Here is a 17,658-nt window from a genome sequence, read left to right as displayed (position 1 = left end):
CCCCCGTAGGGGAGGGCTGTTTTGCAGCTCTAACATGAGGTATCTCTTTACCCACCCAGGGACAGCTTTTGGACGTCCCAATCGTCTGGGTCTCCCAATAGAGCGCTGAAGAAGAAGGGAATTTTGTTACTTACCGTAAATTCCTTTTCTTCTAGCTCTTATTGGGAGACCCAGCACCCGCCCTGTTGTCCTTCGGGATTTTTTTGTTGTTTGCGGGTACACATGTTGTTCATGTTGAACGGTTTTTCAGTTCTCCGACGTTATTCGGAGTTAATTTGTTTAAACCAGTTATTGGCTTCCTCCTTCTTGCTTTGGCACTAAAACTGGAGAACCCGTGATACCACGGGGGGGTATAGCCAGAAGGGGAGGGGCCTTGCACTTTTTAGTGTAGTGCTTTGTGTGGCCTCCGGAGGGCAGTAGCTATACCCCAATCGTCTGGGTCTCCCAATAAGAGCTAGAAGAAAAGGAATTTACGGTAAGTAACAAAATTCCCTTCTTCTATGGTTAGTGCTTTATACTGTACAGATCTCTAGATAACATATACAAATTTATCTCTCAAGGTGCTTTTCCATGAAGATGGCAGTGTTAAAGGAATAGCAACAAATGATGTTGGCATTCACAAAGATGGCTCTCCGAAGGTAACATTGGAAAAAAACCTACAATTTAACACATGTTTTATATTGAAGACCTAAGTGCAAACTCTATCGGAAAAAAGGGAGACTACAAAGACTTCCAGAAGAGATGCCAATGACATATCCTGGGGAAAAAGCTGAAATTCCGAAAGTTTCCTATTGTTTGACGCTGACATGATAATGACTGAGCCCAGGCACTGAAACCCACATTCTGGAAATGGGGCTTAATCAAGGGCATGTCCATTAAGGAAAGTATGCATTCTGTATCTGCCCACAGGGTAACCCTATAACTGGCCAAGTATGCTTTAATTTAAAATTTGATTAACAGTAATGAATGCTCCTGTTATTTTTCTTAATGACTACATGGCAGTAAAAGTTTTGTCAAGTTTACTGTATTCTGTGTGGCCATTCAAAAAAATGACTTCACTTGCCACTTCTACTTCATTCCCATAGGCTACATTTGAGCGCGGGCTGGAACTGCATGCCAAGGTGACCATCTTTGGTGAGGGCTGCCATGGACACCTCGCCAAACAGTTGTACAAGACATTTAATCTTAGAGAGAACTGCGAACCACAAACCTATGGAATAGGACTAAAGGAGGTACGTATTTGGGGTGTCTGCTCTGTATGATTACATATGTCAGTTACTATATGGTACAGGGAAATCATCCCTGTTACGCTGGGGTCACACCACTGTATTTTCGTTCTGATTGCGATCCGACAAAACAGCGGATTGTACTCAACCAACGTTTTTCTAGGGGCTGTGCACACGTCCGATTTTCATTCCTCAGGCCAAGTCTGTCCAAGGAAAACCTCTTAGCATGCTCAATTTGCATCAGTAATTGGATCTCACAAGTTAATGGGTCCATGAAAATAATCGGACCATACTCGGATGAAATCTGAGTGCAGTCCGATATTCACGAACTGAAAGAATTGAGAAAATGTAGAATTTTTTTTTTTTTTTTTTTTTTATCTTTTCCACATCTGAGAAAATCGTCTCTCACACAGATCAGAGTGCGATTAGCATAGTTGGATTTATTTTCTAGGATGAGACAAAATACTGTCATTGCCCTATCCATATAGTGAAAGCATTTCATGTCCAATAGAAAACCCTGCATGATCCAGAGGGGTTTTTTTCAGTCTGTCTTATTTTTAGATTATTGCTCTCATGTTTTATTGGGTATTATTAGATTTCTGTGGTGTGGAAGGATTTACATATATTTGCTTTTTTTTTTCACCCAGGTATGGCTTATTGATGAGAAGAAATGGCAGCCAGGTCTTGTAGAACACACTGTTGGCTGGCCATTGGATAGACACACTTATGGTGGCTCATTCCTTTATCACCTCAATGAGGGAGAACCACTTGTGGCTCTTGGTTTCGTGGTAAGTGTAAGGCTTGGCCAGAGATGTGATGCCACCTAATTGACCACCATGGTCAATGGCACCCATCTGAAGTTGCATTTACATAGATTCATTTGGCTTTGTACTTGTTTTGTTCCAGGTTGGTTTAGATTATCAGAATCCGTACATAAACCCATTCAGAGAGTTTCAGAGGTGGAAACATCACTCTTGTGTGTCCCCGACTCTGGAAGGTGGAGAAAGAATTGCTTATGGAGCACGTGCTCTGAATGAAGGTGGTTTTCAGGTACCGTGCCTCCTACACCATGCTAATTCAATGTTCACTGCGCTTGTGCAAAGTTCAATACTGTATCCTAGACATATATTTGTGATCAGTGTTTTCCAGTGCTCATTGCCCCAACACCCCATGTTTTCAGGATTTCCTTATTGCAGAAGTGATGAAATTATTAATGCATCAGAAATTATCAGAGGTTTTCTCAACTGTGCAATACTATGGAAAACATGATCTGTTGGGGGCTTTGGGGACTGGAGTTTGAGAAGTATTCTGAGAATTTGTATTTAGTGTAAGGAAGCGTCTTTCTACTCCCTGGTAAAATTTTCTTTTTTCAGTCCTTGCCTAAGCTCACATTCCCTGGCGGTGTGTTGGTTGGGTGCAGCCCAGGCTTCTTGAATGTACCAAAGATTAAAGGGACTCACACAGCAATGAAAAGTGGTATGATGGCCGCAGACTCCATCTTTAAACAGCTAACAGATGAAAACCTTCAGTCAAGTACACAAGGTATATAGTACATTGTATGTTTGTGTTCACCACGTGTAGAAAACTTTAAATAGCCTCAGAAATGAATTTTTACAACCATGAAAGCTTTTTTTTTTTTTTTTTTCTTCCCAGCTGAAGTGAATGAGGTCTCATACAGTATGTCTGTGGAAAGTATTGTGAACTTACAGAATCCCTGGCATGACTTTTGATTGCCCGGTTTGGCGCAACATTATCATTGTGGCAAGCCAGTCTAATCAAAAGCCATGCCAGGGATCCTGAGAGATTCATGAGCCTCCCGTCAGTGGCCAGATTCTCGCAAATCGATCTGCCCAATTCTAGTGTTAATGTATTTTTGTTTTAAATTAATTATTTCTTTTTGTATTGGGTTTGTAGGACTTCAGGTCACAGATTATGAAGAAAATTTAAAAAAATCCTGGGTATGGAAAGAGCTTTATAGTGTGAGGAACATTAGACCTTCCTGCCATGGATTTCTGGGATTGTACGGTGGCATGATATACACTGGGATTTTCTACTGGATACTAAGGGGAATGGAGCCTTGGACATTAAAGCATAAAGGTACCTGTGAGAACTAAGCCGTTTATTAATCACTGTACACATTAAGCGATAAATCAAACTGGGGTAACGTAAGGCAAATGTACACATAAGTCTGCTAATCCTCACAGTTCTTCCAAGTTCTCAGGGATAGGTCATATGTATATGTGTGCATTCAGAAAATCTTTTATAAGGCAACTGACCAGACTCTACTCTCCAGACTCTGAAAATCACTTGAGAACACACGTCTGTACATCACATTAGTCATGAGATGGCCTTAAAGGAGTTGTCCACTACTTGGAAAAACCCTTCTCATTCCTCATGTGTGCCCCTATAAAAAATAAAAAAGCCTATACCCAACTCAAGTGTCGGTGCAGTTCCAGCGGTGTCAGAATTTGCTTTGCCGGGGCTCACGTGACATTTTGATATGGGAGCCCTGCGGCCAATCACCACCGATTTCTGTCTCCACGCCTTCGGACGCTTAACTAATTAACAGGAAGTGAGTGCTGCGGTTGTCCGAAGGCTGGGAGACAGAAGCCGGTCATAAAGTGACTGCAGACCTTCATTCCAAAATTGGGCAACCCCTTTAACCCCTTCACGACCTTTGACGGATCTAGCCGTCATAGTGCCCTGGTACTTAAAGACCCATGACAGATACATCCGTCATGGCGAAATCGCGGCCCCAGGCACCGCGATTGGTTTTCAAAACCTGTACATTCGGGAAGGAGAGGACTTGTACCTGACCTCAGGAGGGGTGGTGTCTCCTTCCCGGACCTACGGAGGCTGTGATTGGCTGAGCGGCGTTCGTCAGCCAATCACAGCCAGTGTAATGTTTCAGCCATTGAAAATGGCTGAAGCATTTAAATTCTAGCTATGTCAGTGCAGCTGCAGCACTGGCCATTGGCTGGAGCTCGGTGAACTTTACTGCACCCGCCCCCAGCTCTGATTGGAGAGATCGGCCTTGTGACCGATCTCTCCAAGCACCGTGCATCTGGGACCGGGTGAGCTCGCTGTAGGAGATCGCTCTCCTTAGCTTCTCCCTCCGTGGAATCTGAGGAGAGCGATCCCTGCGGGTGCCCATCTGTGAGTCACAGCCCCCGATCCACCGCTGCCCTCCTCCATCTGCTTTGCCCCTGCTCTCCCGCTGCGCCCCTGCATGTGAAGCCGCTACTCAGCAAAAAGAGAGCAGCGGCGTCAGATGCAGGGGGTGGCGCAGCGGGAGGAGAGCAGCGGCGTCAGATGCATGGGGGCATCATACGCCGCTGCTCTCCTCACGCTGCGCCCCCCCTGCATCTGGCGCCGCTGCTTTCTGCTGCCTCCTTGTATCCGCCGTTGCGCCGCCCCTGCATCTGCCGCTCCACTCCCCCATCAGCCACTGCACTCTCCCCATCTGCCTCTGCCCCCTCCCTGATCTGCCTGCTCTCTCCCATCCCCTTAATCCTCTGCCCCCTCTCCCCCTCCCGGATCTGCTGCAATCCTGCTGCCTAGATCCATTCTGTAAGGTAGCTATCCCCAATCTCACCTCCCACTCCCCTTCCACCCTTCCCCTCTCCCCCCTTCCTCCGCCAGTCCTGCATCCGTTGTGCCCTCACCCATCCTCCGCCACTCCTCCATCCGCCGCGCCCTCTTCTATCCTCTAGACATCTTTTTGTCCATCCCACCTAGTCCCCCCCCCCCTTTTGCAGCACATCCGTGCGTTCGTTCTGATTTTTTTTCTGTAAACTAAGAAATACAAATAAACTTAGTTTGGGAACAGTAACATTATACTGTAGTAATCGTCAACTGCAGTATTTTTTACTGAATATTGTAAGGGTCAGCCCAGTGCCACACGTGAGAGCGATGCACAAGTCTCACACCGCATCATCCGGCACGGTCGCTCTCTTCCAGACAGGAGTGTGCGGCTGTGTCGGGTGATGCGATGCGAGATTTGTGCACTGCTCTCACATGTGGCGCTTGCCTTAGTGTCAGTTGCAGGCGCATATATGTGTGTAATATATATAATATATATATAATATATATAATATTATGTGTGTGTGTGTGTGGGTGTGTGTGGGTGTGTGTGTGTGTGTGTGTGTGTATATATGTATGTTATATTTTCATGTTTTTACTGACGTCTGTATTTTTTATTTTGCCAAACTAATATTTCTTTGTATGGGGGGGGGTCTAGTTTCCAACATGGGGTCACATGTGGGGGGGCTCCACTGTTTGGACACATCAGTGGGATCTCCAAACGCAACATGGTGCGGCTAACGATTCCAGCTAATTTTCCATTTAAAAAGTCAAATGACGCTTCTTCCCTCTGGAGCTCTGCCGTGCGCCCAAACAGTGGTTTTCTGCCACATATGAGGTATCGGCGTAGTCAGAACAAATTGCTCAACAAATTTTGCAGTCCATTTTATCCTGTTACCCCTGTACAAATTAAAAAATTGAGCCTAAAATAACATTTCTTCGGCGCTCCATTGGGAGACCCAGACGATTGGGTGTATAGCTACTGCCTCCGGAGGCCACACAAAGTATTACACTAAAAAGTGTAAGGCCCCTCCCCTTCTGCATATACACCCCCCGTGGGATCACGGGCTGCTTCAGTTTTATGCTTTGTGCGAAGGAGGTCAGACATCCACGCATAGCTCCACTGTTTTAGTCAGCAGCAGCTGCTGACTATGTCGGATGGAAGAAAAGAGGGCCCATACTAGGGCCCCCAGCATGCTCCCTTCTCACCCCACTTTTGTCGGCGGTGTTTGTTAAGGTTGAGGTACCCATTGCGGGTACGGAGGCTGGAGCCCACATGCTGTTTTCCTTCCCCATCCCCCCTCGGGGCTCTGGGTGAAGTGGGATCTTACCGGTCTCCAGGCACTGAGACCGGGCTCCATCCACAGACCCGGAGATCCTGCTGGATATGGAGCTGGGTATCGTCAGGGACAGGGCCCTGCTACATTAAGGTACTCTGTGTCCCCGTACACATCGCGCACACACACACCAGCATTGCTGGGAGTGCTAGTGCGCCGGGGACAACAGCGCGGAGCGCTTGTGCTATTATTCACTGCAGCTTAGCTGAGTGAATTTATGTGTTAGAAACTGCCGCGCCGGCCGCTGCGGGGTGTTTTACACTGTGGCGCGGCTGGGACTTGTGGTGCGCCGGGGACTTCCGCGCTGGCCGTGCACATAGGACGGCCGCGCTTATTACTCGAGTCCCCGGCTTTGCGGCCTAGTTTTCGCTTCGTTCCCGCCCCCAGCCCTGCCAGTCAGGGGAGGGGCGGGACGCTGTACAGAAAGTCAGCGCCGAGAGCTGGAGTCTGCTTTGCATTCTCCAGCCCCCTTCACTGGACACAGTGGGACGCCAGTTTCCCGCTCTTGTCTGGGGCACGCCCACGGCCCGCCCCTCTTCACAAGACGCCGGCAGCCATTCCTGCACGCCGTCTGGGCTGGAGAAGGGAGACAAGCTCTGGGCAACCAGTCACAGGATTCGAGCGACCACACACCCGCCTTTGTGCGGGCGGTAAGCAGCACCTGAAGTGCTGACCCCACTAATGCCATTTGTACTTTATGCCTAGATGGCTAGACTACAGCAGCAAAAAGCAAGGGTGCTAAGGCACAGGCTTTCTAGGCTGCTTGTAATGCATGTGCTGAAGTGTTCATTTGTACTTTATGCTGGTATGCTATACACTGCACTGTACGGTCGCTATTCTTGGCTATATACTCCTAGATGGCTGGACAACAGCAGCAAAAAAGCAAGGGTGCTAAGGCACAGGCTTTCTATGCTGCTTGTACTGCATGTGCTGAAGTGTTCATTTGTACTTTCTGCTTGTATGCTATACATTGCACTGTACGGTCGCTATTCTTGGCTGATGCTTCTAGATGGCTAGACAACAGCAGCAAACAAGAAAGGGTGCCAAGGCACAGGCTTTCTATGCTGCTTGTACTGCATGTGATACTGTTCCACACGGCAGGTTCCACTGTCCCCATTGTGTGCAATGCTCCCCTGTAGCACTTGGTCAGCCGGGGTCTCTGCTAGAGGTGGCCAAAGGAACCACCTGTGAACCCTGTCCAGGGACAGGGACGGAGTTGCAGTTTCGGCTGATAGATTGTCTGTGACTGTGACTAACATCTTAGAGACTTTGCAGTCCAGACGGACCATGGGCAATGTTGATACAATGCTCCCTGGCCGCCCTCATTTGGAACAAATCAGTGCTCCGGGGGGGGTCCCATGCATCCCAGGGCGCAGGCTCTGACACGGACGACAGTCCCAGACAGTCTAAGCGAGCTCGCTGGGAGCGGCACTCGGCTTCAATGATGAGGCAGACGTAGCTGATCAGGACTCTGATCCTGAGACCGCTCTCAATCCGGATACTCCGGATGGTGACGCCATAGTGAATGATCTCCTAGCGTCCATCAAGGGAATGTTGGATATTTCTCCCTCAGCTCCTCCGGTGGAGGAGTCAGCTTCACAGCAGGAGAAATCCCTTTTCAGTATCTCAAGCGTATTTTGAGTACTTTTCTGGCCACTCTGACTTCAGAGAAGCAATCCGGAAACACCACACTTATCCAGATAAGCGTTCTCCAATCGTATATCCTTTTTTCTCCCTGACGTGGTCAAGCGCTGGACACAGTGTCCAAAGGTGGATCCCCCAATCTCCAGGCTTGCGGCTAGATCCATAGTTGCAGTGGAAGATGGGACTTCACTTAAAGATGCCATGGACAGACAGATGGTCCTCTGGTTGAACTCTGTCTATGAAGCTATCGGCGTGTCGGTTGCTCCGGCATTCGCAGCCGTATGGGCATTCCAAGCTATTTCAGCTGGTCTTGCGCACGTGGACACTGTCACATGTACATCTGTGCCACAGATGGCGTCCTTAACCTCGCAATGTCTGCATTGCGACTTACGCTATTAATGCTGTCCTGCACTACGAGCCGTACGTCAGTGGCGTCCGCCGACTCCGTGGTTTTACGCTGAGCCTTGTGGTTGAGGGAATGGAAAGCAGATTCTGCTTCCAAAAAAGTGCTTAGCCAGTTTGCCATTATCTGGTGACAGACTGTTTGGTGAGCGATTGGATGAAATCATTAAACAGTCCAAGGGTAAGGACTCTTCCTTACACCAGCCCAGATCAAACAACACAACAGAGGAAGGGACAGTCGAGGTTTCGGTCCTTCCCAGGCTCGGGCAGGTCCCAATTGTCCTCGTCCAAAAGGACTCAAAAGGCTCAGAGAGGCGCAGATTCCTGACAGGCTCAATCACGCCCAAGGAAGGCAGCCGGAGGAACCGCTACCAAGGCGGTTTCCTCATGACGTTCAGCCCTCTCTCTCCGCATCCGCGGTCGGTGGCAGACTCTCCCGCTTTGGCGACATTTAGCTGCCACAGGTCAAAGACCGGTGGGTGAGAGACATTTTGTCTCACGTGTACAGGATACAAGTAAAATATATCTTTGTACCGTGTTAGCCAGTAGAGATAAAAAAATTGTTTAAAAGAACAGAGAGTCCTCAGTGGTTGATACAGGATAGAGTTCTGTTCTCGTCCTCCGACTAGATCTTCAGAACTTCCTCACCTCCCGACCGAGCAGATGCTCTTCCGCAGACAGAAGGAGTGGTAATCCCTGTTCCTCCTCAGGAACAAGATACGGTTTTTACTCCAATCTGGTTGTGGTACCAAAAGACGACGGCTTTTTCCGTTCCGTTTTGGACCTAAACCTGCTCAACAAGCACTTGAAAACCAGGCGCTTCCGGATGAAATCCCTCCGCTCCGTCATTGCCTCAATGTCTCAAGGAGATTTCCTAGCGTCAATAGACATCAGGATGCTTATCTCCACGTGCCGCTTGCTCCAGAGCACCGGTGTTGGCTACGTTTTCGTTATTGAAGACGAGCATCTTCAGTTCGTAGCCCTGCCCTTCGGTCTGGCGACAGCCCCACGGCTTTTCACCAGTTCATGGCAGCAGTGGGAGTAGTCCTGCACTATCAGGGTCACTCTGTGATCCCTTACTTGGACGATCTACTTGTCAAGGCACCCTCTCAAGAGGCATGCCAACACAGCCTGAACGTGGCGCTGGAGACTCTCCAGAGTTTCGGGTGGATCATAAACTTTTCAAAGTTAAATCTGACACCGACCCAATCGCTGACATATCTTGGCATGGAGCTTCACACTCTCTCAGCGATAGTGCAGCTCACGCTGAACATACAGCGTTCACTACAGACGGGGGTGCAGTCTCTCCTTCAAGGCCAGTCACACCCCTTAAGACGCCTCATGCAGAGGCAGTCCCTTTCGCGCAGTTTCATCTGCGTACACTTCTATAGGACATTCTTCGCCAATGGGATGGGAAGTCGACGTCCCTAGACAGGAACGTACCCCTTTCTCAGACGGGCAAGGACTCTCTTCAGAGGAGTCCACCCTTCAGATCAATGTTCTGGAAATCTGGGCAGGGTATCTTGTCCTGCAAACCTTCCAGCAGAGGCTGGAAGGCAAACAGATCCGAATTCAGTCGGACAATTTCGCAGCGGTGGCATACATCAACCACCAAGGCGGAACACGCAGTCGGCAAGCCTCCCAGGAAGTCCGGCGGATTCTGATGTGGGTGGAAGACAGAGCATACACCATATCCGCAGTTCACATCCCGGGCGTAGAAAACTGGGAAGCAGACTTCCTCAGTCGCCAGGGCATGGACGCAGGGGAATGGTCTCTGCACCCGGACGGGTTCAAGAAATCTGTAGCCGCTGGGGGAGGCCGGACGTCGACCTACTGGCGTCTCGGCACAACAACAAGGGCCCGATTTTCATGGCGCGGTCTCACGATCAAAGAGCTCTGGCGGCAGGCGCCTTAGTTCAGGATTGGTCGCAGTTCCAGCTACCCTATGTGTTTCCCTCTCTGGCACTGTTGCCCAGAGGGCTACGCAAGATCAGCTCCGATTGCCGCCGCGCCATCCTCGTCGCCCCAGACTGGCCGAGGAGGTCGTGGTACCTGCATCTGTGGCATCTCACGGTCGGCCGACCGTGGGCACTACCAGACCGGCCAGACTTACTGTCCCAAGGGCCGTTTTTTCCATCTGAATTCTACAGCCCTGAACCTGACTGTGTGGCCATTGAGTCCTGGATCCTAGCGTCTTCAGGATTATCTCAAGACGTCATTGTCACCATGAGACGGGCTAGGAAGCCGACGTCTGCCAAGATCTACCACAAGACGTGGAAGATATTCTTATCTTAGGGCTCTGCTCAGGGAGTGTCTCCCTGGACATTTGCATTGCCTACTTTCTTCGGCGCTCCATTGGGAGACCCAGACGATTGGGTGTATAGCACTGCCTCCGGAGGCCACACAAAGCAATTACACTAAAAAGTGTAAGGCCCCTCCCCTTCTGGCTATACACCCCCAGTGGGATCACTGGCTCACCAGTTTTCTGCTTTGTGCGAAGGAGGTCAGACATCCACGCATAGCTCCACTGTTTAGTCAGCAGTAGCTGCTGACTATATCGGATGGAAGAAAAGAGGGCCCATATGGGGCCCCCAGCATGCTCCCTTCTTACCCCACTTGTGGTTTGTAAGGTTGAGGTACCCATTGCGGGTACGGAGGCTGGAGCCCACATGCTGTTTTCCTTCCCCATCCCCCTGAGGGGCTCTGAGGAAGTGGGATCTTACCGGCCACCAAGCCCTGAGGCCGGGCTCCATCCACAGACCCATAGAACCTGCTGGATGTGGAGCGGGAGTGCCGTTCAGGGACAAGGCCCTGCAACTTTCAGGTACTCTGTGTCCCCGTATGGCAGGCCACGCACACCCCAGGCTTGCTGGGTGTGCTAGTGCGCCGGGGACTGTAGCGCTGTGCGCTGGGCTTATAGTCCCCGCAGATTACTGGGGGACTTTATGTGTGTGGATCGCCGCGCCGACCGCCCCTGGAGCGGCGGCGCAGCTGCGACTTGTAGTGCGCCGGGGACGCGCCGACCGCGCTTTTACGGCGGCGGCGCTTCTAACTTTAGTCCCCGGTCTTCTGCGGCCTAGCTCCGCTTCGTTAACGCCCCCCACCCTGTCAATCAGGGTAGGGGAGAGACGTTGTTCAATCGGCAGCGCCGAGGGCTGGAGCACGATTTACATGCTCCAGCCCTCTCACTGAGCACAGTAGGACACAGGCTTCGCGCTTTTTCTCTGTGCACGCCCTAGGCCCGCCCCCAGGCTTGCAGCTCCCCAGGACGCCGGCAGCCATTATACACATGCAGTCTGGCTGGAGAACGGACGCAGGCCCTGGGGGACCCAGGCTAGGGGTTTCTGGCGACCACACACCCGCGCTAAGCGGGCGGTAAGCAGCACATACTTGCGGCCCCACTAGTGCCACAGTGTTATATTTTTCGCTGTACCAGATATATTTATATACTGCACTGTAAGGTCGCTTCTTGGCTGTACACCCTATATTGCTTTGAGGAGACAACAGCATGTCATCCGCAAAACGCAAGGGTGCCAAGGCACGGGCTGTATACACGGCTTGTACAGCATGTGGGGCTAATCTACCAGCAGGCTCCAACGACTCTCATTGTGTGCAATATTCAGTCCCAGTGGCACTTCGTCAGCCAGAGCCTATTGTGGTGGTAGCCCAGGCAGAGACGCCTGTGAACCCTGCCCCGGTGACGGGGACAGAATTTGCAGTCTTTGCTGATAAAATGTCTGTGACTATGACAAAAATCCTGGAGACCTTGCAGTCCAGGCCAGTTGCTCAGACCATAGACACTGCTGTGTCTATGTTCCCCGGTCCCCCTCAGTTGGAACTAATCCGTACTTCAAGGGGGTCCCAGGCATCACAGGCTGAGGGCTCTGACTCCGATGACAGTCCCAGTCCGCCTAAGCGAGCTCGCTGGGAGAGACCCTCCACGTCATCACGCGGATCAGGGTCTCAGCGAGAAGGGTCCCTATATGATGGTTCAGAGGTGGGTGATCAGGAGTCTTGTCCTGACGCCGCACTCAATTTGGATACGCCAGATGGTGACGCTATGGTAAACGACCTTATAGCGGCCATCAATAGGCTGTTGGATATTTCTCCCCCAGCCCCTTCTGCAGAGGAGGCAGCTGCACAGCAGGAGAAATTCCATTTCCTGTATCCCAAGCGTAAATTGAGTACTTTTCTGGACCACTCTGACTTCAGAGAATCCATCCAGAAACACAATACTTATCCGGACAAGCGTTTTTCTAAACGCCTTAAGGATACACGTTATCCTTTTCCCCCTGACGTGGTCAAACGCTGGACCCAGTGTCCAAAAGTGGACCCTCCAATATCCAGGCTTGCAGCTAGATCCATAGTTGCAGTGGAGGATGGGGCTTCACTTAAAGATGCCAATGACAGACAGATGGACCTTTGGTTGAAATCTGTCTATGAAGCTATCGGCGCGTCGTTTGCTCCAGCATTCGCGGCCGTGTGGGCGCTCCAAGCTATTTCAGCTGGTCTGGCACAGGTGGACTCTCTCATACGTCCAGCAGTGCCGCAAGTGGCGTCCCTAACTACGCAAATGTCTGCGTTTGCGACCTACGCTATCAATGCGGTACTGGACTCTACGAGCCGTACCTCAATGGCATCCGCCAACTCTGTAGTTTTGCGCAGGGCCTTGTGGTTAAAGGAATGGAAAGCAGATTCTGCTTCTAAAAAATGTTTAACCAGCTTGCCATTATCTGGAGACGGACTGTTTGGTGAGCAATTGGCGGAAATCATTAAACAGTCCAAAGGTAAGGACTCCTCCTTACCCCAGCCCAGATCAAGCAAACCTCCACAGAGGAAGTGGCAGTCAAAGTTTCGGTCCTTTCGAGGCTCGGGCAAGCCCCAATTCTCCTCGTCCAAAGGGACTCAGAAAGAGCAAAGGAGCTCTGATTCCTGGCGGGCTCACTCACGCCCCAAGAAAGCAACCGGAGGTACCGCTTCCAGGCGGCTGCCTCATGACTTTCGGCCGCCTCCCTCCGCATCCTCGGTCGGTGGCAGGCTCTCCCGCTTTTGCGACATTTGGCTGCCACAGGTCAAAGACCGGTGGGTAACAGACATTTTGTCTCACGGGCACAGGATAGAATTCAGTTCTCGTCCTCCGCCTCGGTTCTTCAGAACTTCCCCACATCCCGACCGAGCAGATGCCCTTCTGCAGGCGGTGAGTTCTCTAAGAGCAGATGGAGTGGTGGTCCCTGTTCCTCTTCAGGAACAAGGTCAAGGTTTTTACTCCAATCTCTTGTGGTGCCAAAAAAGGACGGCTCATTCCGTCCTGTTCTGGACCTAAAACTGCTCAACAAGCATGTGAACGCCAGGCGGTTCCGGATGGAATCCCTCCGCTCAGTCATTGCCTCAATGTCTCAAGGAGATTTCCTAGCATCAATAGACATCAAGGATGCTTATCTCCACGTGCCGATTGCTACAGAGCACCAACGCTTTCTACGCTTCGTGATAGGAGACGACCATCTTCAGTTCGTAGCTCTGCCATTTGGTCTCGCGACAGCCCCACGGGTGTTCACCAAGATCATGGCGGCAGTGGTAGCAGTCTTGCACTCTCAGGGACACTCTGTGATCCCTTACTTGGACGATCTACTGGTCAAGGCACCCTCTCAAGAGGCATGCCAACTCAGCTTGACTGTTGCACTGGAGACTCTCCAGACGTTCGGGTGGATCATCAACTTCTCAAAGTCAAATCTGTCACCGACCCAGTCACTAACGTATCTTGGCATGGAGTTTCATACTCTCTCAGCGATAGTGAAGCTTCCGCTGGACAAGCAGCGGTCTCTACAGACTGGGGTGCAGGCTCTCCTTCAAGATCAGTCGCACTCCTTAAGACGCCTCATGCACTTCCTCGGGAAGATGGTGGCGGCAATGGAGGCGGTTCCGTTTGCGCAGTTTCATCTGCGCCCACTTCAATTGGACATTCTCCGCCAATGGGACGGGAAGTCAAAATCCCTGGACAGGAAAGTCTCCCTTTCCCAGACGGCCAAGGACTCTCTGCAGTGGTGGCTTCTTCCCACCTCATTATCACAGGGAAGATCCTTCCTACCACCGTCTTGGGCGGTGGTCACGACAGACGCGAGTCTGTCAGGGTGGGGAGCAGTTTTTCTCCACCACAGGGCTCAGGGTACGCGGACTCAGCAGGAGTTCACCCTTCAGATCAATGTTCTGGAAATCAGAGCAGTGTATCTTGCCCTACTAGCCTTCCAGCAGTGGCTGGAAGGAAGGCAGATCCGAATTCAGTCGGACAACTCCACAGCGGTGGCATACATCAACCACCAAGGGGGGACACGCAGTCGGCAAGCCTTCCAGGAAGTCCGGCGGATTCTGATGTGGGTGGAAGCCACGGCCTCCACCATATCCGCAGTTCACATCCCCGGCGTAGAAAACTGGGAAGCAGACTTCCTCAGTCGCCAGGGCATGGACGCAGGGGAATGGTCCCTTCACCCAGACGCGTTTCAGGAAATCTGTCGCCGATGGGGAAGGCCGGACGTCGACCTCATGGCGTCCCGGCACAACAACAAGGTCCCAACCTTCATGGCACGGTCTCGCGATCAAAGAGCGCTGGCGGCAGACGCCCTAGTGCAAGATTGGTCGCAGTTCCGGCTCCCTTATGTGTTTCCACCTCTGGCACTCTTGCCCAGAGTGCTACGCAAGATCAGATCCGATTGCAGCCGCGTCATACTCGTCGCTCCAGACTGGCCGAGGAGGGCGTGGTATCCGGATCTGTGGCAGCTCACGGTCGGCCAACCGTGGGCACTACCAGACCGACCAGACTTACTGTCCCAAGGGCCGTTTTTCCATCGGAATTCTGCGGCCCTGAACCTGACTGTGTGGCCATTGAGTCCTGGATCCTAGCGTCTTCAGGATTATCCCAAGGGGTCGTTGCCACCATGAGACAGGCTAGGAAGCCCACGTCCGCTAAGATCTACCACAGAACGTGGGGGATATTCTTATCCTGGTGCTCTGCTCAGGGAGTGTCTCCCTGGCCATTTGCATTGTCTACCTTTCTTTCTTTCCTGCAATCTGGGTTAGAAAAAGGTTTGTCGCTCGGCTCCCTTAAAGGTCAGGTCTCGGCGCTATCCGTCTTTTTTCAGAGGCGTTTGGCACGCCTTCCTAAGGTGCGCACGTTCCTACAGGGGGTTTGCCATATCGTACCCCCGTACAAGCGGCCGTTAGATCCATGGGATCTGAACAGGGTACTAGTTGCCCTCCAGAAGCCGCCCTTCGAGCCTCTGAGGGAGGTTTCACTTTCTAGACTATCACAGAAAGTGGTTTTTCTGGTAGCGATCACATCTCTTCGGAGAGTGTCTGAGCTAGCAGCGCTGTCATCCAAGGCTCCCTTCCTGGTCTTCCACCAGGACAAGGTAGTGCTGCGCCCCATTCAGGAGTTTCTCCCGAAGGTGGTATCCTCTTTTCATCTTTATCAGGATATCTCTTTGCCTTCGTTTTGTCCTCATGCAGTTCATCGGTATGAGAAGGATTTACATTTGTTAGATCTGGTGAGAGCACTCAGAATCTACATTTCCCGCACGGCGCCCCTGCGCCGCTCGGATGCACTCTTTGTCCTTGTCGCTGGCAAGCGCAAAGGGTCGCAGGCTTCCAAAGCCACCCTGGCTCGATGGATCAAAGAACCAATTCTTGAAGCCTACCGTTCTGCTGGGCTTCCGGTTCCATCAGGGCTGAAGGCCCATTCTACCAGAGCCGTGGGTGCGTCCTGGGCATTGCGACACCAGGCTACGGCTCAACAGGTGTGCCAGGCAGCTACCTGGTCGAGTCTGCACACTTTCACCAAACATTATCAGGTGCATACCTACGCTTCGGCGGACGCCAGCCTAGGTAGAAGAGTCCTGCAGGCGGCAGTTGCCTCCATATAGGGGAGGGCTGCCTTGCAGCTCTAACATGAGGTATTCTTTACCCACCCAGGGACACCTTTTGGACGTCCCAATCGTCTGGGTCTCCCAATGGAGCGCCGAAGAAGAAGGGAATTTTGTTACTTACCGTAAATTCCTTTTCTTCTAGCTCCTATTGGGAGACCCAGCACCCGCCCTGTTGTCCTTCGGGATTTTTGGTTGTTTTTCGGGTACACATGTTGTTCATGTTGAACGGTTTTCAGTTCTCCGAGGTTACTTCGGAGTGAATTTGTTTAAACCAGTTATTGGCTTTCCTCCTTCTTGCTTTTGCACTAAAACTGGTGAGCCAGTGATCCCACTGGGGGTGTATAGCCAGAAGGGGAGGGGACTTACACTTTTTAGTGTAATTGCTTTGTGTGGCCTCCGGAGGCAGTGCTATACACCCAATCGTCTGGGTCTCCCAATAGGAGCTAGAAGAAAAGGAATTTACGGTAAGTAACAAAATTCCCTTCTTTCCTTCCTTCCTGCAATCTGGTTTGGGAAAAGGTTTGTCGCTTGGCTCCCTTAACGGACGAGTCCCAGCGCTGTCTGTATTCTTTCAGAAGCGCATAGTACGACTTCCTCAGGTACGCACGTTCCTGCAGGGGGTTTGTCACATTGTCCCTCCGTACAAGAGGCCGTTAGACCCATGGGATCTGAACAGGGTACTAATTGCTCTCCAGGAGCCGCCCGTTGAGCCTCTGAGGGATGTTTCACTTTCTCGACTTTCACAGAAAGTGGCCTTTTTGGTAGCGGTCACGTCTTTTCAGAGAGTGTCCGAGCTAGCAGCGCGGTCATCCAAAGCTCCCTTCCTGGTGTTTCACCAAGACAAGGTAGTGCTGCGCCTGATTCCGGGGTTTCTCCCTAAGGTGGTATCCCCTTTTCATCACAATCAGGATATCTCCTTACCTTCCTTTTGTCCTCATCCAGTTCATCGATATGAATTGGATTTGCATTTGTTGGATCTGATGAGAGCACTCAGAATCTACATTTCCCGCACGGCGCCCCTGCGCCGCTCGGATGCACTCTTTGTACTTGTCGCTGGTCAGCGCAAAGGATCGCAGGCTTCCAAATCCACCCTGGCTCGATGGATCAAGGAACCAATTCTTGAAGCCTACCGTTTTTGCTGGGCTTCCGGTTCCATCAGGGCTGAAGGCCCATTCTACCAGAGCCGTGGGTGCGTCCTGGACATTATGGCACCAGGCTACGGCTCAGCAGGTGTGCCAGGCGGCTACCTGGGCGAGTCTGCACACCTTCACCAAGCGTTATCAGGTGCATGCCTACGCTTAGGCGGATGCCAGCCTAAGTAGAAGAGTCCTGCAGGCGGCGGTTGCCTCCATGTAGGGAAGGGCTGTTTTTACAGTCCAAACTTGAGGTATTAATTTACCCACCCAGGGACTGCTTTTGGACGTCCCAATCGTCTGGGTCTCCCAATGGAGCGCCGAAGAAGAAGGGAATTTTGTTACTTACCGTAAATTCCTTTTCTTCTAGCTCCAATTGGGAGACCCAGCACCCGCCCCTGTTCCTTCGGGATTTTTG

At 51.4% G+C, this 17,658-nt stretch overlaps 1 protein-coding gene across 1 annotated transcript in view; it reads left to right on the top strand.

Moving 5' to 3' along the window:
* The window catches only part of ETFDH (electron transfer flavoprotein dehydrogenase), a 99,197-nt gene that overhangs the window by 48,795 nt on the left and 32,744 nt on the right, over positions 1-17,658 (top strand). The window contains exons 6-11 of the mRNA XM_075347525.1: positions 561-638; positions 1,086-1,232; positions 1,874-2,014; positions 2,133-2,276; positions 2,600-2,768; positions 3,141-3,323. Coding sequence (XP_075203640.1) covers positions 561-638; positions 1,086-1,232; positions 1,874-2,014; positions 2,133-2,276; positions 2,600-2,768; positions 3,141-3,323 — 862 coding nt within the window. The remainder of the gene's footprint in view (positions 1-560; positions 639-1,085; positions 1,233-1,873; positions 2,015-2,132; positions 2,277-2,599; positions 2,769-3,140; positions 3,324-17,658) is intronic.

The sequence above is a fragment of the Anomaloglossus baeobatrachus genome, chromosome 1, assembly GCF_048569485.1.
Source record: "Anomaloglossus baeobatrachus isolate aAnoBae1 chromosome 1, aAnoBae1.hap1, whole genome shotgun sequence".
Lineage (NCBI taxonomy): Eukaryota > Metazoa > Chordata > Amphibia > Anura > Aromobatidae > Anomaloglossus > Anomaloglossus baeobatrachus.
This window is presented reverse-complemented; position numbering and strand designations above follow the sequence as displayed.